Raw genomic sequence first — 26665 nt, forward strand, 5'->3', positions numbered from 1 at the left:
TCTAAACACCCATTTAACTGCTGTCCAGTGTTCTTTTCCTGGGTTGGCCATAAATCTACTTATTACACTCATGGCATGGGCTAAATCAGGCCTAGAACACACCATTGCATACATAATGCTGCCAACAGCATTAGAGTAGGGAATTCTCTTCATTTCTGATAAATCCTTTTCATTTGTTGGGGACTGATCATGAGAAAGTTTAAAATGTTGAGCAAATGGTATATTTACTACCTTTGCATCTAACATATGAAATTTTCTCATAATTTTTTGTATGTAGTTGTTCTGGGATAGCTGAAGAGTTTTGTTCTTCCTATCTCTACATATTTCCATTCCTAAAATCTTCTTGGCTTCACCAAGCTCTTTCATCTCAAAAACAGATTTGAGTTTAAGTTTTAAACTTTAGATTTCAGCTGTTGATTGGCTTGCTATGAGCATGTCATCAACTTAAAGCAAAAGATAAATGGCTATTTTAGTGAAAATATGTTTAAGGTAGACACAGCAATTGAAAGAACTTCTTGTAAACCCTTGGCTTATCATAAAAGAATCGAATTTCTTGTACCACTGCTTAGGGGACTGCTTTAGTCCATATAAGGACTTCTTCAACAAGCAGACCTTGTCTTCTTTTCCCCTAACTTTAAACCCTCTAGGCTGATCCATTAGAATTTCTTCCTCTAATTCACCATGAAGGAATGCTGTGGTGACATCCAACTGCTCTAGATATAGGTCAAGATGGGCTGTTATTGCAAGCAGTATTCTTATGGAAGTGTGTCTAACAACTGGTGAGAACACTTCATTAAAGTCAATTCCTGCTACTTGGGTAAAGCCTCTAGCTACTAACCTAGCTTTATACCTAGGTTTAAGACTATTTTCAGCTCCTTCTTTTACCTTAAACAGCCACCTGCAGCCTACAATTCTTTTTCCCAAAGGTCTATCCACTAACACCCATGTTTCATTCTTTCTTAAGGATTCCATCTCAGCTTCCATGGCTTCCTGCCATTTCTGAGCTTCCTTAGAGCTTACAGCTTCTTCATAGGTTTGTGGTTCTTCTCCTGCAATCTCTTCTGCACTTAGAAGTGCATATGCTACCAGATCTGAGTATCCATATCTCACTGGTGGCCTACTTATTCTCCTTTGTCTATCCCTGCCTACATTATATCTATCTCCAATAGGCTCTCCTATTGTACTAGAGGAACCAGCACTGTCCATGTGCTGTTCTTCATCATAGTTTGATGAATCCCTAACTTCTATAGATCTATCAAGACTGTTTTGGCTTGAGGATTCTTCACCAGCACTTTGCTGATCCTGGAAGGATTCTAGGGAGGCATTTTGAGTAGCAATATCATTTTGTTGTTGCTGTTCAAAATTTACAGCTTTATCTTTTCCTTCCCTATCCTCATTTTCACTTCTTAGATCAATAAATGAATTTTCTTTAAAGGTTACATCTCTACTTATCATGGTTCTAGGCATATCTTTTTCTAAATTCCACAACTTATACCCCTTAATTCCTGAAGGATATCCAATGAACACACACTTCTTAGCCCTAGGCTCTAGTTTTCCTTGTTTTATATGTGCATAAGCTATACACCCAAAAACCCTAAGGTGATCTAGGTTTGGCTTATGATTATACCACATTTCATAAGGAGTTTTAAAATCTAAAGCTGAAGAAGGTGATCTGTTTATTAAATAGGCTGTTGAAACAACAGCCTCTCCCCAAAATGCTTTTGAAAGCCTAGCATGAAATAGCATACATCTTACCCTCTCAAGGAGGGTCCTATTCATGCGCTCGGCCAGGCCATTTTGCTTAGGATTTCCAGGGGCAGTGAGATGTCTTATAATGCCACTTTCATTACACAATTGGGTGAAGTCCTTATTACAAAATTCTAAGCCATTATCAGTTCTAATGACTTTTAATTTCCCACCCTTTTGATTTTCAATCATGATTTTCCAAATTTTAAAAGCATCAAAAGTGTTATCTTTTGTTTTTAAAACAGAAACCCAAACCATTCTTGAAAAATCATCTATAATTGAAAGAAAATACCTAGCTCCACCATGAGTTGGAGTTTGACTAGGGCCCCATAAATCCGAATGGACATATTCTAAAGGACCTTTAGTGATATGCAATGCTTTCTTAGGGGATTTAGTTTTCACAGATTTTCCATAGATGCAAGTTTCACAAGTATCTAAATCTGTCAGTTTTTCAGAACCTAAGATCCCTTGATTAGCTAATTCCTTAAGCCCTTGGAAACTTATATGAGCCATCCTAAAATGCCACAATTTTGATAGTTCATAGGTCTTTTCTTCCCCTATGGCTGCATCTCCACATACTGTGGAGGCTATGATAACAAATATCCCATTTTTAAGGACTGCCTTCATACATATAAGAGATCCTTTGGCTACTTTAAGAATATCCCCACAGCCACTGTAACTGTAGCCATTCTTAGCTAATTCTCCTAAGGAAATCAGATTTCTTTTAAGTTCTGGGACATACCTAACAGCTTCCCAAATTCTGATAGATCCATCAAACATTTTTAGCTTAATATCCCCAATCCCCTTTATTCCACATTCTTGATCATTACCAAGAAGAACCTTCCCTCCACTCATGTCTCTATAATTCAGAAACCATTCTATGTGAGGTGACATATGGAAAGAGCATCCGGAATCTAAAACCCATACCACTTCATCCGAATGTTTTGAAACTACAAGGACATCCGAACTGTCATAGCCTAATTCACAAGTTGAGTTAGAAAACTCATATTTACCTTTATCAGAAAATTCTTGCTTCCTTTTAGGACAATTTTTCTTTATATGTCCTTCCTCATGACAATGAAAACATCTAAATGTTTTCTTGCCATTTCTGGATTTTGATCTTGATTTTCCTTTAGCCTTAGAGTCTTTCTTTTCAGATCTATACCTAGATGACAGGGCATCAACAACTATTTTCTTGGATTCTACTTTCTGTTGTAAATCTTTAGAGTTTAGGGCACCTATAACATCTTCTAAAGATATGGTATCTCTTCCATGTTTTAGAATGTCTACAAAATGCTCATATGACTTAGGCAGTGAATGCAACAAAATTAGGGCTTTATCTTCTTCTTCATATGATATACTTAAGTTTTCCAAATCAAGACACAATTTGTTAAATTCATCAATATGATTTTGAAGTTTCTGCCCTTCTTGCATTTTGAAAGTAAAGAATTTTGCTTTCAGATACAGCCTACTTGAAAGGGATTTAGTCATATATAGACTTTCTAACTTGGCCCACAAATCCTCGGCAGTTTCCATTTTAGACACTTCTCTTAGGACTTTATCTCCTAAACTCAAGATTAGGGTGTTGAAAGCTCTTTCACTGATTTCTTGCCTATGATTATTAGCTTCTAATCTTTGTTCGGTAGTAACAGTTTCTGGAAAAGGCTTTTGGGGTACTAAAGCTTCCTTTAACCCTAAGTTTCCCATCAAAGCTTTCATCTTAATCCTCCAAAGTCCAAAATCATTTGTGCCATCAAATTTTTCAATATCATACCGAGCGGCTGGGGTTGCGGAGGCCATGGAAGACAACTCTCCTATAGGTTTCTAAGGATTTTAAAGGTTTCTTGATGTTTCTTGATTTAAAAGACCTAAAGCTCTGATACCAAATTGTAAAAACCGAGACTATAATCACTCAAGAATCACTCAAGAAACTCACCGATTCAATAACAACAAAGAATACTGAAAGTAGAACATAAAAACAGAATGTAAAAAGGAGAAATCAAACCAGATTGCAGCACACACAATTTACCCTGGTTCATGCCATTTACATGGCACTACATCCAGCAATCCAAGAAGCAAACAATCCACTAGAAACAAGTCTGAAACCAGTACAAGAATTCCCCACTTCCCTCTTCCTTTACTCTCGGATACAATACTCAACCGAAGCTAACAAGAACTTGAAACAATCAGCTCTATCTCACGCCTCTCACTGTACCCGAACCCAAGGAATAAAGAATATGACTGATTGATAATGAAAACCGGCCTCCACACCCTTCTATATATAGACTAAAGGAGGCGGAAATATCTAAGGGAGATAACTAACTTTACATAAAGTCTAAACTACCCTTACTAAAACAATTAGATACATTTATGTCCTATTATCTAATTGCTGCCACATCATCTTCAATTCTTTCTGGTTTCTTCAATAAATCCAGTTTTACTTTAGGCAAAACAGTAACACTCTCTTTAAAACCCTACAAATTTAGAAGTAGGCCACCCAGGCGGTTAGGCGCCGCCTGGGACGCCTAGGGGCTGCCGACGGCCAGTTAGACGAACCAACGCCTAGGGGGGCCGACTAGGCCAAAATCGGGGCGGCCAGCGTCCGCCTAACGCCTCGGCGGCTGCCTAGGCCGATTTTTCGAACACTGGACACTCATTCCATGGGCTAAATCAGGGCGAGTGCATACCATGCTATACATAATGCTGCCTACAGCACTAGCATATGGAATATGATCCATTTCCCTTTTCTCTTCCTCAAGATTAGGAGATTGATCTGGGGATAATTTAAAATGGGCAGCAAAAGGCAGGCTGATTGCCTTGACTTCAGCCGTACCAAATCTAACTAGAAGCTTTTCTAAATAGGATTTCTGAGAAAGATATATCTTCCTATGGAGTTTATCTCTTAAAATTTCCATTCCTAGGATTTTCCTAGCTTCCCCTAACTCTTTCATTTCAAATTCAGCCCTCAATTTTCCTTTGAGAAGCTGGATTTCTTGAGAAGATTGACTTGCTATGAGCATGTCATCTACATAGAGTAGTAAGTATATGGAAATACTAGAAGAGATATGTTTGAAGTAGATACAACAATCAAATGAACTCCTAAAATACCCCTGGCTTAACATAACCGAATCAAATTTTCGGTACCATTGCCTAGGGGACTGCTTAAGTCCATATAAGGACTTTTTAAGCAAGCATACTTTCTCCACCTCTCCCTTAGATTCAAAGCCTCTTGGTTGACTCATAAAGATCCTTTCTTCTAAATCCCCATGGAGAAAGGCTGTGGTGACATCCATCTACTCAAGATATAAGTTCATTTGAGCTGTGGTGGCTAGGAGAATTCTTATAGAAGTGTGCCTCACAACTAGGGAGAACATTTTATTAAAATCAACTCCTTGAACTTGAGTGAATCCCCTTGCCACTAGTCTAGCCTTAAATCTAGGCTTGGATTGATCTCCTGCTCCCTCTTTAATTTTATACAGCCATTTGCAGCCTACCACACGCTGCCCTTTTGGTTTTTCAACCAATTCCCAGGTGTGGTTCTTATCTAGAGATGCAATTTCAGATCTCATGGCTTCCTGCCATTTTCCTGCATCTTTAGAGGCCATTCCCTCTTCATAGGTAAGGGGCTCTTCTCCTATGGATTCAGCTGCACTATTAAAGGCATAAGCAACCAGGTCTGAGAAGCCATACCTTTGGGGAGGTCTACGGGATCTAGGTTGCCTATCTCGAGCCACATTGTATCTATCAAGATTTATAGGTTCTCTAAGGCTTGAGTCTGCTTCACTGTCACCTTCTTCTTCTTCTACTTGAGAGGATCCTTGGTCTTGGTCTTGATTACCTAGATGTTCATGATCAAACTGCTCATAATCTATGGTTTTTTGGGACAGATTTGGGATTTCACTTGGGATCTTCACTTGAACCGATTTATCAGGTTCTTTATGATTTTGTTGAGGCTCATTACTTCCTAATTTTAGGGTAGAATCTTCATCAAAGATTACATGTCTTGTAACTATGGTTCTAGGTCCATCTAATTCTAAGTTCCATAGTTTGTAACCTTTAACACCTGATGGGTAACCAATAAAGATGCATTTCTTAGCCCTAGGTTCTAGCTTACCTTGCTTTACATGAGCATATGCTAGACAATCGAATACTCTAAGATGGGCTAAGCTAGGTTTATGGTTGGTCCACTTTTCATAAGGAGTTTGAAGGCTGATAGCTTTTGATGGTGTTCTATTAAGAACATGGGCAGCAGCAGCTACTGCTTCTCCCCAGAAAGACTTGGGTAATTGGGCATGAAACAGCATACACCTTGCCCTTTCCAAAAGGGTCATATTCATCCTCTCGGTAACCCCATTTTGCTTGGGATTTCCGGGAGCTGTAAGATGCCTAATTATACCACATTCTTTACACATTTGATCAAACTCTTTATTACAAAATTCCAACCCATTATCGGTTCTAATAACCTTAACTGATTTGCCCTTTTGGTTTTCTACCATATTCTTCCATGATTTAAATGTATCAAAAGTGTTGTCTTTTGATTTTAGAATATATACCCACAACATTCTAGAAAAATCATCTATTATGGATAGGAAATATTTAGAACCTCCATGGGATTCTGTTTGGGCTGGACCCCATAAATCAGAATGTATATAATCTAGGGGTGCTTTTGAAGAATGGATAGCAGTTTTGCTGAATTTCACTTTGGCTGACTTGCCTAGAATGCAGGATTCACACTTAGATAATTCTAGTGACTGCCCAATATCTAAAATACCTTGGCTAGCAAGTTCCTTGAGCCCTTGCTCACTTATGTGTGACATTCTTAGATGCCACAGACTTGCTTTAGATCTAGAATTATTGCTGGCTCTTCACCACCTAGAGTGGTGGCCTGCAATAGATAAATTCCATTCTTTAAAACTGCCTTCATACAAATTAATGATCCCTTTGAAATCTGAAAAGATCCACCATTACCTTTAAACTTATAGCCATTTCTATCTAGCTCTCCAAGAGAAACCAAGTTTCTCTATAAATCAGGGACATACCTCACTGAAGTGGGGGTTTTTATGGAGCCATCATGAAGTTTTAATCTAATGTCTCCTACCCCTTGAACCTTACATTCATGGTCATTGCCGAGCAAGACTTTTCCACCATTAATTTCTCTGAAGTTTTGCAACCACGACTTTCTAAGGGTCATGTGGAAGGAGCAGCCAGAGTCAAGAACCCACTCTAGGCTGTCTGAATGTTCACTAACTATTAGAGCTTCAGAACTGTCATAACCTGAGTCACAACAGTTGGCTCCACCATCTCCTGATTTTTCTTTATCTACTAAGTCTTTCTTTCTCTTTGGGCATAGCTGTTTTATATGTCCTTGCTGGCAATAGTAACATTTTATCGGGCCTTTCCTATTTCTAGACTTAGACCTAGATTTTCCCTTTTTTTTGTTTTCCTTTTTAGAGCTTCTGGACCTTACTGATAGAGCATCCCCTGAAGAGGTTTTCTCATTCATTTTGAATCTAAGTTCTTTTGAATTTAAGGCACCTATGACATCTTCTAATGAGAGCTTATCTCTACCATGTTGAAGAATGTCTACAAAATTTTCATAGGACTTAGGCAGAGAATATAGCAGAACTAGGGCCTTGTCTTCCTCTTCATACTTAACTCCTATATTTTCTAAATCTAGGCTTAGTTTATTAAAGTCATCTATATGGTCATGCAATTTCTGGGATTCTTGCATTTTAAAATTAAAAAACCTGGCCTTTAAGAAGAGGCGACTGGACAGCGATCTTTGGAGGTAGAGGTCTTCCAGCTTCTTCCAAATTTCTACGGCTGACTTCCACTTAGAGACTTCCCGAAGAACTTTATCGCCTAGCCTTAGGATCAGAATGCTGTAAGCCTTTTTATTGATCTCCTTCTTGGTCGTTTCTTGTTCCTCAGTCAGCACTGGTATTTCTTTCCCAGTGGCTGCGTCTATTGCTTTAGCTTCTTGCTCCAGGGCTCCTTCGAGTCCTTGACTGCAGAGAAGCGCCTCCATTTTTATCCTCCATAAACTGAAGTCATTTGACCCATCGAATTTTTCGATGTCAAATATGGAGGTAGATGGCGCCATATCAGATTCTTGAAGGAAGCGAGATTCCTTGAGTTTCTTGAGAATCTTGATTGCCGAAGAACACTTCTTGGCTCTGATACAAAGTTGTTAGAGTATCTCACAGCTTTCCACTCTATTCTCTCAACCCAACCAGCTCCCTAACTAACTCAAGAATATATTGATAACAGAGAACATAAAGGAATCACACAACAAACAGCAAGATTTATCCTGGTTCGGTCTTGAAATCCAAGACCTACATCCAGACTGCTTAGGGGCCACTGAAATCCACTATCTTGAACACCCAAGGATGATTACAACAAGAACTTAATCCCTCCCGCCCATATACACTGAAAGCTATAGGGAAAATAGGGAATGCTAGCTAAGAACCAGTCACTCCCAACCTCTCGCACTTAATCCCAAATCAAGACAGTAAACCGGAAACAATCCTTCACGATTTCTGGCACACTAAGACTCTCTCTCTCACAAACCTATCCACGATCCCTATTTATAGGATATAGGGGTGGCGGAGCACAAGATATAAAACTAACTAACCACCTAACAGAATAACTAATTCAAAAGGCCGGCAACCTTCTTCTAGAAACAGACATTTTAGAAGAACAATTAATTCTAACGCTAAGATAGGAAATAGAGTATGCAGCAATACAAAGTATATGATTTACATTTTATCTAATCTAATACAAATGTTACAACATCTTGTAATGCCTTTCAGTTTGACTAATGTCCCAGCTACTTTCCAGTCCTTGATGAACCGAATCTTTGAACCCTACCTCCACAAATTCATTTTGGTGTTCTTCGATGATATTCTAATCTACAACCCTTCCTTTGATTAGCACATCCACCACCTAAAAATCACCTTTGAGGTCCTTAGGTTCAATCAATTGTATATTAAAGAGTCAAAATGTTCCTTTGCTCAAGAACAAGTGGAATACTTGGGCCACATCATATCTAAAACAGGGGTGAGCACGAATCCTAGCAAAGTGGCAGCCATGTTAGACTGGCCACGACCCACCAGTTTAAAGGGACTTTGGTGATTTCTGGGGCTAACTTGCTACTATCGTTGGTTTGTCAAAAATTATGGAATTATCAGTCGACCCTTGACCGAATTATTGAAGAAGGATGGGTTCCATTGGAGTCAGGAGGTAGAGAAGGCGTTTGTCAACCTTAAGCAAGCTGTCAGCAATGTTCCAACGTTAGGCTTGTCAGATTTCAACAAACCCTTCATACTTGAAACGGATGTGTGTGCTAGTGGAATTGGGGTTGTTTTGGTTCAATAGGGAAGACCCCTAGCTCTCCTGAGCCAAGCCTTGGCACCTAAGCACCTAGGATTAAGTATATATGAGAAGGAATTGCTGACTGTGGATAAATGTTGCCACTATTTGGAAGGAGGTACATTTATGATTAAAACAGACCATGAAAGTCTGAAATTTTTATTGCAACAATGACTGAATACTCACTTATAGCAAAAGGGTATGACAAAACTAATGGGGCTTGACTATTCTATTCAATATAGAAAGGGGAAGGAGAACAAGGCAATAGATGCCTTGTCGCGGTGTTTTGAAGGAGGCCAAGCAGCTGCTTTAAATGTGGTGATTCCAGATTGGTGCCAAGAAGTTAATGCAAACTATGAAGCAGACGGGGCAGCTAAAGAATTGTTGCAGCAGTTAGTGGTCAACCCGACGGCTAAACTAGGGTATACTTTGGTAAATGGCATCATCAAGTATCAAGTAAGAATGGTTTTGGGAAGTGATAGAAGACTCAAACACAAGGTGATTGACGCTTTGCATAATTCACCTATGGAAGGACATTCGAGAATTTTCAATACTTATCACAAAGTGAGACAACTCTTTCAATGGCCGGGATTAAAGAAGGATGTTATGGAGTTTGTGATAGGGTGTGACACTTGCAAGAGGTGCAAAACAGAAAATGTGGCTTATTTGGGACTCTTGCAGCCATTGAACATTCTGGGGGGCCTTGGTAGAGCATCTCCATGGGCTTTATTGAAGGACTTCTAAGGTCAAAAGGGAAAGATTGTATTATGGTAATAGTGGACTGATTCACCAAGTACAACCACTTTGTGGGGCTGTCTATCCGTATATTGCCAGAGAGATTGCTAAGATCTTTATGGATCATGTAGTAGCATTGCATGGAGTGCCCAAGGCTATAGTATCAGATAGGGATAAGATTTTTACTAGCCTGTTTTGGAAGGAATTAATGCGATTATTGGGGGTCAAGTTGAACATGTCAACCGACTACCATCTAGAATCTGATGGGCAAATGGAAAGGGTAAACCAAAGCCTAGAAATGTACTTGAGGTGTATATGCTTCCTGCAACCAAAATCCTGGCATAAGTGGCTGGCCACTACTTAGTGGTGGTATGTTTCCAGCCTCCATAGTGCCATCAAAAGGTCTCCTTTTGAAGCACTTTATGGTTACAAACCACCACTAATCCTGGCGATTGGAGAGACGTCTTCAGTGGCAGCCCTAGATACCTACTTCCAACAAAGGCAGCAGGCTCTACAAGTGATCAAGACTGAGCTAGACTATTCCAAGAATTGAATGAAACAATTTGCGGATAGAAAGAGAAGTGATATAGAGTTACAAGAAGGGGAAAGTGTATATTTGAAGTTACACCCGAGGCATCTGAAATCCCTATCCCTTGGACCTATTTCAAAGTTGCAACCCAAATACTATGGTCCATTCCTCATAATTGCCAGGGTGGGTACAAACTACAGGTTCCAGAAAATTCTAACATTCACCCTGTATTTCATGTTTCGTTTCTCAAGAAATCAGTGTCCGAACAAGAAGTCAGCTCCACCTTGCCTAATTCTATACAAGGTGAGGACCAGCCTAAAGAACCTCGGGCCATTCTGGATAAAAGAGTGCTCTACAAGCATGGAGCCCCCATTACTCAAGTATTAGTCAACTGATCGGGTCTACACTCCGACAATAATACTTGTGTATACCTTTCAGATCTACTCAATCAATTTCCACGAGCGGCAAGCCTTCTTAGTATTTCTTGAGGACAAGAAAATTTTGATGGGGGGAGTTTGATGGGGCAAGCCTTCTTGGTATTGTCATGTATTAACTTGCTATAGGGGGAGTTTGCTATAATTAGTGATGGTTAAGGGGTAAAAATAGAGCAGTATGGTAGTAGCTAGCTGTGAGGGTTGTACTTAATTAGTTGCTACATTAGCAGCAGGTACATTCTCATGCATGTGGGTGGTTACAGCACATGGGAGGTTAGGAATCCAGCTATATATAGTGCTGAATTCTCTCCCTCAGATATATGTGAAAAATCTGAGAATCTTTTGATCTCTTCTCTCTCTCTCTCTCTTCCTGCATTCTTCTCCTCTCTTTCTCTCTGTTTCTTTCATTCCTATTCTACTGTTTGATTGAGTGCCATTGTCCACTTCGGGAAGCTGACAATATTCTCAACAAAATATTCACTTATTGGTAATTATTCACCGCGTGTCGTGTGAATGTGAATATATGGGTAAAGCAACTCAGTTTATTATGTGGGAATACATTTTGATTGTGGGCTGACTGATGGAATGTCTCTTTTTCCTTTAATGATTTAAGGGTTTTTTATTTGCACATATCGATCCATTTTTGTTGTTCTGTGTGTTCCTTACTCTTTCTGGATTTTGGATTAAGATTTATGTTTAGAGTTTTCAGTGACTGGTAAATGGTTCTATAAATGTTCTCTTTTTGACCATCATTCACTATGTCTGAATGCAAATGTATGGGTAAAACAACTCATTTTATTATCAGGCAATTTCATTTGATATCAGGCTGACTGATGGAATGTGCATTCTCTTTTCCCTCTAGTGATTTAAGAATTTTACTTTAGGTGTACCTATCTCTTTTCTTTATTCTGTGTTCTTGTTGTTCCTGGGATCGGGATTGGAGTTTCAGTTTAGGCTTTTCAGTTACCGATAATGGATTCTGTAAATGTTCACTTGTTGAGAATTAGTCACTATGTAGTCAAAATGCAAATTTTGTGTCCATATGGATCCCGTACATCATCCAATGCATCTCAGCTTTTTACTTGGGGAATGTGAACTGATAACTAGCTAGTTGACATACTGAACTTTCTGGTAAATATAGATTGAGGAGAGGAATATGGAATTTCAATTGAGACGTGATGGTTTAGCAGCTGTACTTTACAATTTTGAAAACATAAACAGGGTGGAGAATAGAGGCACTCAACTATCTCTTTTGCAACTAAAACAAGATAATGTTCTTGAAAAGGAAAGTTCAAAAAGTTGCATAGAAATTTGGTGGGCAAAGGGGGACCTAAAGATTTTTCTGATGTGTAGTTTGAAGTTGATTTTATAAATTAGTCATTTGTTGTTTGTTTAGGACAATGAAATATCCCTCTTAACTTCAACTGTTATGTTGTTTTCGCAGATGGGTACCCTTTTGAGCCTCCAAGGATGCAATTTGCAACAAAAGTTTGGTATGAATTAATTTGGTATAGAGTTAACAGGAGCATATTATTATAGCATCAGCAATCACACTATACATGACACTTTTTTGTCTCCACTACTGCCGCCAGCTATAAACCACTTCCACTTTAATTTATGGGGTCAAAGTATGTTGCTTGGAATCATAATTTTTGCGGTCGAGTGACATTTCATGGTTGGTCCACTAGACAATCATCAGTCTGGGGGGTAGGTTGGCAAGCACCTAATTGATGTCTGGAATTAGTTAATGAGGATCTATGGATCTAGATATGCTTCTTTGCCTCTTCCTTTACCTATTGTTGAAATGAAATAAAATTGCATTTAGCTGCTTGCAATGTCAAGGTTTTCCTTTGGAAATGGTTGAATTTCTGGTTCTTTTCATTATTTTAAAAGTAGAAATAAATAGAATAATAGCATAAGCTTTTTTTGTCTTCTATCCACATGTATGTGGGGCTATTTGAAAACATCTGATGTTGGTAGACTTGGCTGATATCCACTTCCTCTGTTTGGTTATTTGGGGAGCTAGATACTTTTTTAATGTGCACATGACCAAAAGTTCTTGTTTTTGTCTCTTTTTTTTTTATCACGTCTTTGCTGTTGGCTCATGCCTAGCATTATTCATACTGGAATCTTCTTGATTTTTTAGGATTGTGCCATGTTCTAACGGCTTGGGTGACTTACACGTGAAGGTAGTCATAGATGATGTGACTTGTACCTAGAGAAGGCTATATGCAATTGTACTCTTTTCAGTTTTGGCGGGATTTGAGGCGCGGGGATTCAGTATATGAAGGACTGATCCTAGCTGCCTAGAGGCATCTGGAAATTGATTTGGATTCTCCCTTACCATTTCTCTCTCTCTCCATTTCCTTTTTTGTTTCTTTCCATTCCCTTGTAGAATTCTCTTCGATCACATTCGATCCGTGAGAATTCAATGTCAGATTAGAGATCTGACAATTTTGGTATCGAAGCTTGACCCGGGCTGACAGGAATTTGGTGGAGTCTCCATGGCGGAGGGGACACGGATGAAGAATTTGGAGTCGCAATTACAACAGTTCAATTCAATTGTTTCAGATTTGCAAGCTCGAGTGGAATTGTTGGAGACCAAATCAACTAGGAACCATGAGGCGATCATGGCAATGGATAGGAAAATAGATAATTCTATGGAAGGATTGGAAAGGAAATTGGATGGAACAATCTCACAGATCAGAGATGAGGTGGGAAACCAAATCCGGGATCAGCTCTGGAGTTTTATGGTCATGTTTACTTGAGAGAATCAGGTAAGAATCTCCCCCGAATTTCCTCCTAGAGAAAGGAGAGAATCGATCTTAATCGGACATGGAATGGGTAATGCAAATGTCGGCCCCTCAGAAATAGAGGTGGATCCAACAGAAGTAGAGGAGAATGTGGTAGAGTGACGACAAGAGAGACTAACTATTCCAAATTAGCTAAGGTTCTTGATGCCTAAATTAGAGATCCCTAACCCACGGTAGTGGGTGAGGAGGTGAGAATGAATGTTCAATTGGTATAATGTGCTAGAAATGCACTGAGTGGCTTTGACAGCTGTTTATTTCAATGATGTTGGGGATGCCTGGTATCAAGGCTAGTCGAAGGTAAGGGGGAGTGTCCGTGGGATGAATTTGTAAAAAAGTTATGTGAGAGATTCGGGGATAGAAATAGGTGTCACAACCCCAAGGATCTCCAAGGCTATAATTGTCATTATAATAGTAGTTAGCTCACATGCATTACACAATAATTGCAATTTTTCCTTCTTTTTTGCTACTGATAATTACCCTTAGCTATAGGCAATTAGACTTATCGTTTGTACTGCACATGGGTGCATGTGGGAGGCTGTTAGGCTATATATATAAGCCACAACTAAGGATGAAAGAGTATGTTTCAATTGATAATTGAATACTCTAATTTCCCTCTTAGAATTCTCTCAATCTCCCTCTCATTTCCTTCTACAACTATCCCTAGTTTATCTCTAATTTCTTCCTCTATTTCTATCCAATTTTCCCTCCAATTCCTTATGTTCTTGGTCTTAGTTCTATCGGATTCTTTCGATTCCTGATCCAACCCTAGGTACATGACAATAGGATGGATATAGTAGAAGAATTTAACAAACTTAAGCAAGAAGGAGTAGTACAATCCTACCAACTTCAATTTGAGGAGTTGAAGTCCTTCATGCTCAATCTCAACCCACACCCCTCCGAAGCATACTTTATTTCCAGCTTTGTGAGTAGGGTTGAGTGAAGTACTTAGGCCCACGGTGAAGATGCTACAACCTGAAACGGTGGAACAAGCTAATGATAGTGCTAGGCTATAGGAGTTAATGGTGGAATACTACATCACAAGCGAATAGGGGGTATGGCAAGGAAATGATCAAGGTGAACTAGAGATCAAAGGGAGTGATGTTCCCCACCCCAGCTAATCCTACAACAGTGTAGGGTGGAAAGATGATCGAATAGAGAAGGTAGACAAGGTTGTGTTTCAAATGTGGGGACATTTACTTGTACATTAATGCAAGGAGCAACTACTCTTTCTTGAAGAGGAGGATGGAATTATGGTAGAGGAAGAGGAAATAGAAGAACTGATGGAATTGGAAGGGGAGGACAATGGGGAGATCTCCCTACATACTCTTAAGTGGTTAGCTAACAATAAGACCATCAAAGTTGAAGGGAAGGTACAGGATTGTAGCCTTATGATTTTGATTGACAGTGAGAGTACTCACAGTTTTTTTGATGAAAGTACAGCTAAGAAATTAAATTGTCGACTCACAGGAATCCATCCATTGATAGTCACTTTGGCTAATGGCAACAAGGTGTTGAGTAATTCAACTTGTGCTGGTTTTTGCTGGGAAATGCAAGGTGTTGAGTAATTTCGCTTGTGCTGGTTTTTGCTAGGAGATGCAAGGGAATCATTTGAGGATGATACGAGGTTTCTAAAACTGGGGGGTTGTGATGTAGTGCTGGGCGTGGATTGGATGAAACACTCGAGTCCAATAAGCTTTGATTTCAACAGGATGGAAGTAACCTTTGGGAAGGAAGGTAAGAAGCTTACACTTATTGGCAACAGAGAGATAGGGACTTGTAAGATGAGCACTGGGAAGAAACTTCAAAAGATGTTCAAGAACAAATGTGCTCAAGTTGCCCAACTATTCTCCATTTAGACTATGGATGTGACAGAGGAGAGTATGGAGCAGGAAGGAGAGTTACAACTAGCTATCAACACTCAGACTCAGAACAACTTGGAGGTACACCAATTACACCTACCTACTTAATATACTCTTGGTTGAATTTGAGGATCTCTTTGTAGAACCCAACTTCCTGCCAGCTAAGCGATCATTCGACCATTCCATCAACCTTAAACCCAATTTTGAGCCTATCAACATCAGATCTTACCGTTATCCCCCAAACCAAAAGATGGAGATCAAAAAGATGGTTAAGGAAATGTTGCACAAATCCTTAATTAGACCCAGTTAAAGCCCTTATGCATCCATTGTCCTGCTTGTCAAGAAAAAGGACGAATCATGGCGTTTCTGTGTTGACTACCGTCAACTCAACGCCCTGACCGTTAAGGACAAGTTTCCTATACCAATTATTGAAGATTTGCTTAGATGAGCTAAAGGATGCCCCTATTTTCTCCAAACTAGACCTATGTTCAGGCTATCACCAAATTTGAACGAAACTAGATGACATCCTCAAGACCGCTTTCAGAACCCATCATGGCCATTACGAGTTCTTAGTGATGCCATTCGGGTTCACCAATGCCCCTGCACATTTCAATCTCTTAGAAATAACCAAAGACAATTTGTCTTTTATTGATTGAAATGAGCAAGAATAGCATCCTCTTTTAAGGAGAGGATTATGAACAAAAAAAGGAAGGAAATAATCTAAATATTGACAGCATCCTAAACTACATCCTTGACTTACTATATTTACATATTATTTACATAAAACTCAGATCCTAGAATATTCTAGGATTAAGGACAAATCTCTCTTGATTTTAGCATATTTCCAGCACTCCCCCTCAAGCTGGCTTGTAGATGTCTTCCATAGCTAGCTTGCCAATAAGTTTATCAAATTGCTTCTTATGAAGACCCTTAGTTGGAACATCAGCAATTTGTTCAGTTGTTGGAAGATATGGCATGCATATTATTCTAGCATCGAGCTTCTCCTTGATGAAATGTTTGTCCACTTCTATATGTTTCGTATGATCATGCAATACCGGATTATGAGCAATAGAGATGGCAGCCTTGTTGTCACAATAGACTTTTATAGGTTTTGATTGAGGAAATTTCAACTCTTCAAGTATCCTTTTGATCCACATCCCCTCACAGATTCCATGAGCAACAGTTCTGAATTCTGCTTCTGCACTACTTCTAGCCACAACATTTTGTTTTTTGCTTCGCCAGGTGACAAGGTTTCCCCCAACAAACGAACAGTAGCCTGAAGTAGATCTCCTATCATTAACACTTCCTGCCCAATCTGCATCAGTGTAGATCTCAACTTGTAGATGGCCATGTTTCTTGAATAGTAAGCCTCTTCCAGGAGAACCTTTCAGATATCTTAGGATTCTGTAAACTGCTTCAAAATGCTCTGGCCCTGGTGAGTGCATAAATTGACTCACCACACTCACTGCAAAAGCAATGTCAGGTCGCGTATGAGACAAGTAGATTAATCTGCCCACAAGTCTCTAATATTGTTCCCTGTCCTTTATTTCTTTAGCTTTGACAGCATATAGTTTCACATTAGGCTCAATGGGAGTTTCTGACACCTTGCAGCTGAGTAATCCTGTTTCTCCAAGAAGGTCAAGAACATATTTTCTCTGATTGACAAAGATGCCTTCTTTGGATCTTGCAAACTCCATTCCAAGGAAGTATTTTAGGATTCCCAAGGTCTTTGATTTGGAACTCATTTGCAAGTTTCTGCTTGAGGACTGCCAACTCTGTCTCATTATTACCAGTTAAAATAATGTCATCAACATAAACAATCAAAATTGCAACTTTACCATCCTTTGAGTGTTTATAAAATATAGTGTGATCTGTCTGACTTTGAAGGAAGCCATAACTAGTAACTGCCTTTCCAAAGCGTTCGAACCATACTCTTGGAGACTGTTTGAGACCATACAGGGATTTCTTCAGTCTACATACTTTGTTACGCCCAAGTTTATTTTCAAATCCAGGAGGTAAACTCATAAAGACCTCCTCTTCAAGATCACCGTTGAGAAACGCATTTTTGACATCAAGTTGGTGTAGAGGCCAATCTGAATTTACTGTAAGAGACAACAGAATTCTGATAGAGTTTATTTTTGCCACAGGAGCAAAGGTCTCCTGATAATCAATCCCATAAGTCTGGGTGAAGCCTTTAGCCACCAGTCTGGCTTTGTACCTGTCAACACTCCCGTCAGCCTTATATTTTATTGTAAACACCCATATACACCCTACTATTTTTTTGTCTCTGGGCAAGTTAACTATCTCCCAAGTACCACTTCTCCTTAGAGCATTCATCTCCTCTATAACTGCTAATTTCCAGTTTGGATCATCCAAAACTTCCTGTATATTCCTTGGCACAAACAAGTATGAAATCCTAGATGTGAAAGCCTTATGATTCTTAGATAATCTGTAGTAGGAGAGGTTTTTAGCAATAGGATATTTAGTGCAACTCCTGACACCTTTCCTAATTGCTATAGGAATATCAAGATCAGAAATAGTAGGTAAATGATTGGAAATAGTTGAAGAATCAATTTTGGAACTATTAGGTAAAGTAGAGGGAGGTGGACTAGAAGTTGAAGTGGGAGTTCTTGAACTTACAGTGCCATTTATCAAGTTTTCAGATTGGTTTTGTGCAGAATTGACATTCAAGTCTTTGTTCTTTTGATGAAATCTCTTCCTGGTATAAACCTGAAGCTCTGAATTTAGATCATTATGATCAGTTTGTAGTAATTCTCCCCCTGCCCGAGAAACCCCTTTACTTGGCATCAAAGAACCAGAATCTCCTAGGTGACCATTATCAGAAACATGTGATTCCTGAGTAAGACAAATTGCATTTGGAAGGGGGACAGAAACATCTCAAAAATTGTCTTCAGCTTCATGGTTCTCCCCCTGAAGGGAATTTTTGTTAAAATAGGGTTTGTTTTCAATAAATGAGACATCCATACTCACGTGAGTCTTTTTTGTGAGATGATCATAACACTTATAGCCTTTTTTATGAGAGGTATAACCCAAGAAAACACATTTGACAGTCCAAGGATCAAGTTTTGAGCGAAATTGAGTAGGTATATGAACATACACAGTACATCCAAAAACTTTGATGGGAAGATCCGAATGTAATCTAGTGTTGGGAAAAATGTCTTTGAGGCACTCAAGGGGGGTTTGGTACTTTAATACTTTAGTAGGCATCCTATTTATCAAATAGGACGCCGTTAAAACAGCGTCGCCCCATAAATATTTTGGAACATGCATAGAAAACATGATGGCACGTGCTACTTCGAGTAAATGTTGATTTTTACGTTCAGCAATGCCATTTTGTTGAGGAGTATACCGACAAGTAGTTTGGTGGTGAATACCTTTGGTTTTCAAAAAATCCCCCAAGTGCTCATTGAAATATTCAGTGCCATTGTCAGAGTATAAAATCTCAATTTTGGTTTGAAATTGGTTTTCGATCTTAGTGTAAAAGTTTTTGAATAAAGTTTCCACTTCAGATTTTTTGTGCATCAAATAAACCCAACACAAACGAGTATGATCGTCTATAAAGGTAACATACCATTTTTTTCCAGATAGAGTAGAAATTTTAGATGGGCCCCAAACATCACTATGAATTATATAAAAAGGTTTGGATACTTTTTAGGGCTTTGGTAAATATGTAGAACGATGATTTTTTGCCAAGATGCAACTTTTACATTGAAAAGAAGAACAATCCATTTTTTTAAATAATTCAGGAAATAAACGTTTCATATAGGTAAAACTAGGATGTCCTAGTCTAAGATGCCATAGCATAATTGTGTCTTGAATAGGAATTGAACTAGTACTACTAAAGCCCTGAGTTTTTTTATTACCAGAAGACTTTTCATCAAAGTAGTAAAGACCTTCAATCATCCTAGCACGCCCAATCATCGTCCCCAAGTTCTGGTCTTGAAATTCACAATAGGATTTAAAGAAAGTAACACGACAGTTAGAGTCTTTGCAAAGTTTACTAACAGACAAAAGATTGCAGGCCAAGTTAGGAACATGAAGAACAGAATGGAGATTAATTTTTTCGGTTAGTTGAATAAGACCTTTTCCTGCAATAGATGAAAAACTACTATCGGCAATTCTGATTTTTTCATTTCCAGAGCTAGGAGAATAGGTATTAAATAAATAAGGAGAACTACTTACATGATCGGAGGCTCCGGAATCAATAACCCATGGAGAGGAATGTAGACAAGAAAGAGCTTTAGGTTTTCTACCTGTGTGCGCCAAGGAAACACTAGGAATACTAGATGAGGAACTGGATTGTAACAGCTTCAAGAGTTGATCAATCTGCTCTTTGTTGAAGGAACCTGTGTCAACCTCATTCGTAGTAGGGACCCCATGGTTACTGCTCTTGTCTCCTCGCTTGTTGCTCTTCCAATTGGCAGGTTTGCCATGAATTTTCTAGCAAGTCTCACGAGTATGGCGTGGCTTGTTGCAATGGTCACACCAAACCCGAGGCCGCTCACTGCTTTTATGCTGGTAATGTGCAGCCTTGTAGGCAGTTGTATCAGTAAACAAGGCAGAATTTTCAATGGACTCACCAGTAATTTTTTTGCCGAGCATGACTCTCCTTCGGCTTTCTTCTCTTCTAACCTCAGCAAATACTTCACCAATGGGAGGTAGGGGGGATCGGCCAATAATCCTCCCTCGGACCTCATCGAACTCAATATTAAGGCCAGCAAGAAACTTGTAAATACGGCCATCTTCAATCATTTTCTTGTGGTGGTTGCAATTCTCAGTAGATTTCCACTCATAAGTGTTGAAGAGGTCAAGATCTTGCCACAGTCTCTTCAAGGAATGGAAGTATTTAGTAATTGAATCGTCTGGGATTTAATCCAGCTCTGATACCATCTTAGAAATAACCAAAGACAATTTGTCTTTTATTGATTGAAATGAGCAAGAACAACATCCTCTTTTAAGGAGAGGATTATGAACAAAAAAAGGAAGGAAATAATCTAAATATTGACAGCATCCTAAATTACATCATTGACTTACTATATTTACATATTATTTACATAAAACTCAGATCCTAGAATATTCTAGGATCAAGGACAAATCTCTCTTGATTTTAGCATATTTCCAGCACAATCCCTAATAAACTGAGTATTTGAGCCATTCCTACACCAATTTATCTTGTTCTTCTTTGATGGCATACTCGTATACAAGCAAACCTTTAACCAACACTTAGATCACCTAAGGACTACATTTGAGATTCTTAGGTCTAACCAATTGTATATTAAGAGGTTGAAGTGTGCCTTCGATCAAGGGCAAGTGGAGTACCTTGGGTATGTTATTTCTGGTGCAGGGGTGAGCACTGACCCAAGGAAGGTGGTAGCAATGGTTGCATGGATGAGACCCTACTAACATAAAGGCATTGATAGGATTCCTGGGGCTGGTAGGATACTATAGGAGATTTGTGAAACATTATTGAATCATAAGTAGGCCTTTGACGGAGTTGTTGAAGAGGGATGGGTTTAAATGGGGTTTGAAAGCTAAAACACCTTTTGTACAGTTGAAGGAGACTATGAGCAAAGCACCAGTGATGGGATTATCGAATTTTGGTAAACCCTTCACCTTGGAGATAGATGCTTGCAACACTAGAGTTGGGTCGGTTCTGATGCAGGAGGGAAGGCCTTTGGCATACCTCAACCAAGCCTTATCCCCCAGGTACCTGAGGCTGAGTATCTATGAGAAAGAGCTATTGGTTGTCTTAATGGCTGTGGAGAAATGGAGGCACTTCTTGGAGGGGAGTCAATTTATAAATAAAACGGATCATGGGAGTCTAAAATTTCTGCTACAATAGAGGCTTCATATGCACTTGCAAAAGAAGGGAATGGCTAAATTGATAGGCTTGGACTATCTTATACAGTATAAGAAGGGAAGAGAGAATATGGCAGTTGATGCTCTATCCAGATGCCACGAAAGAAGGATCCTCAGCTGCTATTACAGTCATAACCCCTGATTGGTATTAGTAGGACCAGTTGTGAAGGAGATGAGAAAATTAAGGAGTTGTTGGAACAATTGATAATGGATCCCACTTGAAGGCCAAGGTACACACTCACCAAAAGGGTGATTCGATATCATGGGAGGCTGATTATTGGGAACTATGAGCCTCTTAAGAAGAAAATACTCCATGAACCCCCCTTGGGGGGACACTTGGGAATTCAAAACGCATACTATAATGTGAAACAACTTTTCTCTTGGCCCTAGCTCAAGAAGTTTGTGACAGACTTTGTAATGGCTTTTGACACGTGTAGAAGGTGCAAATATGAGCCTGTGGCCTATTTGGGCTTGTTACAACCCCTGGTTATACTTACACAGGCGTGGGATAGTTTGACAATGGATTTTATAGAAGGGTTACCTAAATCTGAGGGTAAGGCTTGTATCATGATCGCAGTAGATTGATTCACAAAATTTGCACATTCCTTGAGCTTTACTCACCCTTATCCCGCACAAGAAGTGGTAAGGACTTTTTTGGATCAAGTGGTGAAGTTACATGGGATTCCCCAATTCATAATTTCTGATAGAGATAAGATATTTACCAGTTTGTTATGGCAGGAGTTGATGTGATCATTGGGAGTTAAACTAAAAATGTCTACAATCTACCACCCCCAAATGGATAAGCAGACAGAAATGGTGAATCAATGTGTAGAGACTTACGTTGCTTATGCTTCCTTCATCCTAAGAGCTAGCATAAGTGGATCTCACTTGCACAGTGGTGGTATAATTCTAGCCACCATAGCTCGCTCAAAAGGTGCCCGTTTGAAGCTTTATTTGGCTACAAACCCCCACTACTTCCTACAGTGGGGAAGTGTACTACAATAGCTACAATTGAGTCCTACCTGGAGCAGAGGCAATGGGTCCTACAACAACTAAAGAAAGAGTTGGCCATGGCCTAAAATTGCATGAAGCAATTTGCGGATCGAAGAAGAAGTGAAAGGGAGTTCACAGTAGGCGAGGAAGTCTACCTAAAACTTAGGCCTGCTCATCTTAAGTCTATCGCACAAGGGCAGGTGACCAAGTTGAGCCCACGGTACTATGGGTCGTTTCTTATACTAGCCAAGGTGGGAAATGTGGCTTATAAACTTCAATTACCAGAAGATTCACAAATCCATCGAGTTTTCCATGTCTCTTTGGTTAAGAGATCAGTAGGAACATAGTAGGTAAACCCTACTTTACCCCAAATCACTAAGGAAGCTGATGTTACTATGGAGCCGAGTGCTATATTGGACTCGAGGGTCATATACAAGCAGGGATCATACAAGTATTAGTGAAGTGGTCCAACCTTCACCTTGATAATAATACTTGGGAATATTTGTTTGATCTACTCAAGACATTTTCCGCAAGTGGCTAGCCTACAATGCATTTCTTGAGGGCAAGAAATTTTTTAAGTGTGGGGAATTTGTCATGTTCTAATGGCTTGGGTGGCTTACACGTGAGGGTAGTTATAGATGATGTGACTTGTACTTAGAGAAGGCTATATGTAATTGTACTTTTTTCGGTTTTGGCTGGATTTGAGACGTGGGGATTCAGTATATAAAGGACTGAGCCCTAGCCGCATGGAGGCATTCGGAAATTCCATTGAAATTTATCTGAATTCTTCTCACCATTTCTCTCTCTCTCTCTCTCTCTATATATATATATACATATATATCTCTTCTTTTCCTTTCCTGTTTCTTTCCATTCCCTTGCAGAATTCTCTTGGTTCACATCCAATCAGTGAAAATTCAGTGTCAGATCAGAGATCTGACAGATTGTTGATTTTTTTTTTTTTTTTGTGCGGTGAATTGATATTAATCTATTTACGTGTTTGGTTGATCCCAACGTCTGGAAGTGGTGAGACCAGCACAAGAATGATATAAAACCCATATTAAGCTACTGCGTTGTTCTTAAAGCAATGTTTTTCTTTCTACTTTCTCTCTTTTTTTTTTTAAGTGAGTTTCAAATTCTGGAGTTTCCTATTTTTCATTTGTATAATATTGCTCTCTGATATATCTGATGAAGTGTATAGTCATTTGTCAGGCTGGGGAAAGTTGTTTATCAGGGGAAATTTAATGTCTTTCATGTCATAGTAATGCAAGAACTGTGTGGATCAAAACCTACTGAAAATGCTAATGACTTGGCAGTTTGTGATGCATTTTCAACACATGTTACACCTTCTCTACTATAATATATAGGAATCCTGTAAACTTTTACCTGCCATTCTTTTCTTTGGCTATTTGGAACAACTTTTTACTTCTTTTCCTTCTGTTTATGGCAAGAAACATGGGGAAAATTTTATCTCAAGGAGTTGTGCATACTGTGTAGAAAGTTGAGGAAAATTGAGCTGCTCATCTGAAGATTTAAGTGAAGGACTCATGTATAGAATTCCAGGATTCTTGTTGCAGTATTTTTGCTTTTTGGAATCAGAGTCAGATATTGTAAACATTTAGGGCCCGGTTCAGTTGTAGAAAACATTTCATGTCTTTCAACTTTAGTTTTCTATTGAATAATTGAATTTCTTGTTACAAAACTCAGGTTTCTAAAATTTCAACTTTATAATATGAATTAGAAAACGTCCTTCTTGATGTTTTCTAAATTTTCTGAAAATGAATGTTATAACTTTTTGAAACATAAAATGTTTTCTGAAACTAAACAGGGCCTTAAAGTCCATTTTATTTTATTCTGGAAGCATGAAGAAATTAATAAATGAATTAAAATTTTCTGTTGATCTCTGTTCGAGTTGACCTATGAAGTAGAGAACAATTTAGGAAAAAACATGTTTTAGTTTGTCTAGGAAAGTGTGCAGTCAGATAAGATGTCATACACGTAGAGTTTGTGCTCTTCTTTTTGGTATCTCTTGTACAGGGTTCACCCTCCTTTTGACATTTCATCCGTGCAGTTTTTGTTTATAAAAAATAAATAAAATAAAAAGTAAATTATGGGTGTAAGCTCATATGCTTGCCACTGCATATATGCCATTCTGGAAATCATTGCTGTGCACTTTTCATTGCTTGATGCATTGTGGCTAATACCTGAACTTCAAGGCTTGTATTATCCTAAAAACATAAAACACTGAATCTTTCTTTATGCCCGTTACCTGTTGAAGGCACCCTAACATCAGTAGTCAAAGTGGAGCTATATGCCTGGACATCCTCAAGGACCAATGGAGCCCTGCACTTACTCTGAAGACAGCCCTCCTGTCTGTTCAAGCTTTACTTTCTGCTCCTCAACCTGATGATCCACAAGATGCTGTGGTAGCACAACAGGTAATTTTCTGCCAGCTTTTCTTGTTGCCTTCTCATATGTATTTTAACTAAATATTTTACTAAATTAGCTCTTGCATGTAAAAGTTTACTGTGCATTCGACTTTCAGATCTGCTCGGCTTGTCTATTTCCTTTTCTTCCGCATGTTAATATGATACTAAGATCTTTCCAATTTGCTGCTAGCTATAGCAATGTGTTACTGTATTTTTTTTTATCTGCTAAAAGATTAATTACGTTGCTTGTGGCCATGCCAGTATCTTCGAGACTACCACACTTTTGCAGCCACAGCTCGGTACTGGACTGAAACTTTTGCTAAAACATCAACTCTTGGGGTTGAGGAGAAGGTAACCGGAGTGTTATTTTCTTCTCTTTTTACATGCGCCCCCCCCCCCCCCCCTCTCTTATTCATGTTTGCTGAAGAACAAGCTACTAATATGTATAAATCTATGCATTTGATAAATAATGAACTTCTATGCGGCCAACACATTTACATATTAATTCAATTCTAGTATCAGCTAAGCCATTCCGAAGCTGATCTTGGATATTGATAGGTGCAAAAACTTGTGGAGATGGGCTTCCCTGAACCCCAAGTGAGGAGTACACTGGAAAGTGTAGGCGGCGACGAAAACATGGCTCTTGAAACGCTCTGCTCTGGCTAAGTACATTCCAGACAGACGCAGTTTTCGTATTGGCTGGGAGTGTTCTGTCAACATGAGGCTGAAAATCATACAAGGGGAAACAAGATAGTCTGAATATAAGCAGCTTTTTTTTTTTTTTTTCTTCTTTTCTATGTTAGACTAGTTTTTGTCCTTTGGTTTTTCATTTGGCAGTTTGCTGTTGCCGACCGTTTGTCCCCCCCTCTGAACGGATTAGTATATCTTCAATGGCATCGCACCAAATTTCTTTTCTACCTGTCTTTGAATTCTGGATGTTTTGATGAGACTTTGTATGTTCTGGTTTTTCAGTAGCTTGTGAAGAACAAGCATCCTATTACTAGTAGTGAATAAGTAGAGCTGTTGCTGAATGTTCTTCTTTTCAAACTACCATTAAGTTGATGGATTTATCTTGCCCTAAAGCTAAGCACGAATTTTTTAAAACTACATTATTGCCTTATCACACAAATAATGATTAATGGCAGATCCATTAGATCTCATTATTCCAATGTTTCTATGTGACTTAAATTTTTGCCCAAACAAAATTCTATCATAATTCAATTCGACATTAGCTAACTACAAAAGCAACAAATATACAAAGTCTGGCCTACTATTATCAAGGGTCTTCGGCTGAATTTGACATTAATTAGATGGTGTTTGGCTTACCCTTTTTTTTAAGCAGTTTTTAAACTGTTTATAGTTCTTGAGTTGTCAAGTTAAAAAGTTGGATAGTGTTTAAGATGATAACGTGTTTAGATAAATATGTTTTAAGTTGTCAATTATATAATTGTGTGTTTGATTTGAAAGAGTTGATAAGTTATCAGAATTTAACAAAAAGACAAAAAAATATATTGAATAATACAAATAAAATGCATAAAAATACTAATTTTTAATAAAAATAAATTATAAATTGATATCTAACTGATAAAATTTTATCATTAGATGTTGATAAATTATATACAATTATTAAAAAATATACTAATGTAATATTTTATTAAAGTCAATATGTATTATGTGCTATATATATATATATATATAGTGAAGGGTGGCCGGTGATGGTGAGATGAGGCGGGAACTGAGGCGATGGAGGAGGAGACGGGCGATGTTGCAGGAGGAGATCCAAAGCGATGACGACAGAGGAAGAGATGGGCGATGATGATGGGTGATGGCGATGGACGCTATAGAAGGAAGTAATGGAAGTGAAAAGAGGAGATCTAGG

The 26665-nt window shown here is 38.7% G+C and overlaps 1 protein-coding gene across 2 annotated transcripts in view; it reads left to right on the plus strand.

The window, feature by feature from the left end:
• LOC127794889 (ubiquitin-conjugating enzyme E2 27) overlaps positions 1–25701 on the plus strand; it is a 37915-nt gene extending 12214 nt beyond the window's left edge. Inside the window, exons 2-5 of one of the 2 annotated variants that reach the window (XM_052326175.1) lie at positions 12260–12323; positions 24636–24795; positions 25048–25137; positions 25345–25701. In XM_052326175.1, the coding sequence (XP_052182135.1) occupies positions 12260–12323; positions 24636–24795; positions 25048–25137; positions 25345–25452 (422 nt within the window). In that variant the 3' untranslated portion in view covers positions 25453–25701. The remainder of the gene's footprint in view (positions 1–12259; positions 12324–24635; positions 24796–25047; positions 25138–25344) is intronic. The other variant, XM_052326176.1, reaches the window with a different exon arrangement.
• The last annotated feature ends 964 nt before the right edge of the window (positions 25702–26665 follow it).

Source organism: Diospyros lotus, chromosome 2 (genome assembly GCF_014633365.1).
Source record: "Diospyros lotus cultivar Yz01 chromosome 2, ASM1463336v1, whole genome shotgun sequence".
NCBI classification, from domain to species: domain Eukaryota; kingdom Viridiplantae; phylum Streptophyta; class Magnoliopsida; order Ericales; family Ebenaceae; genus Diospyros; species Diospyros lotus.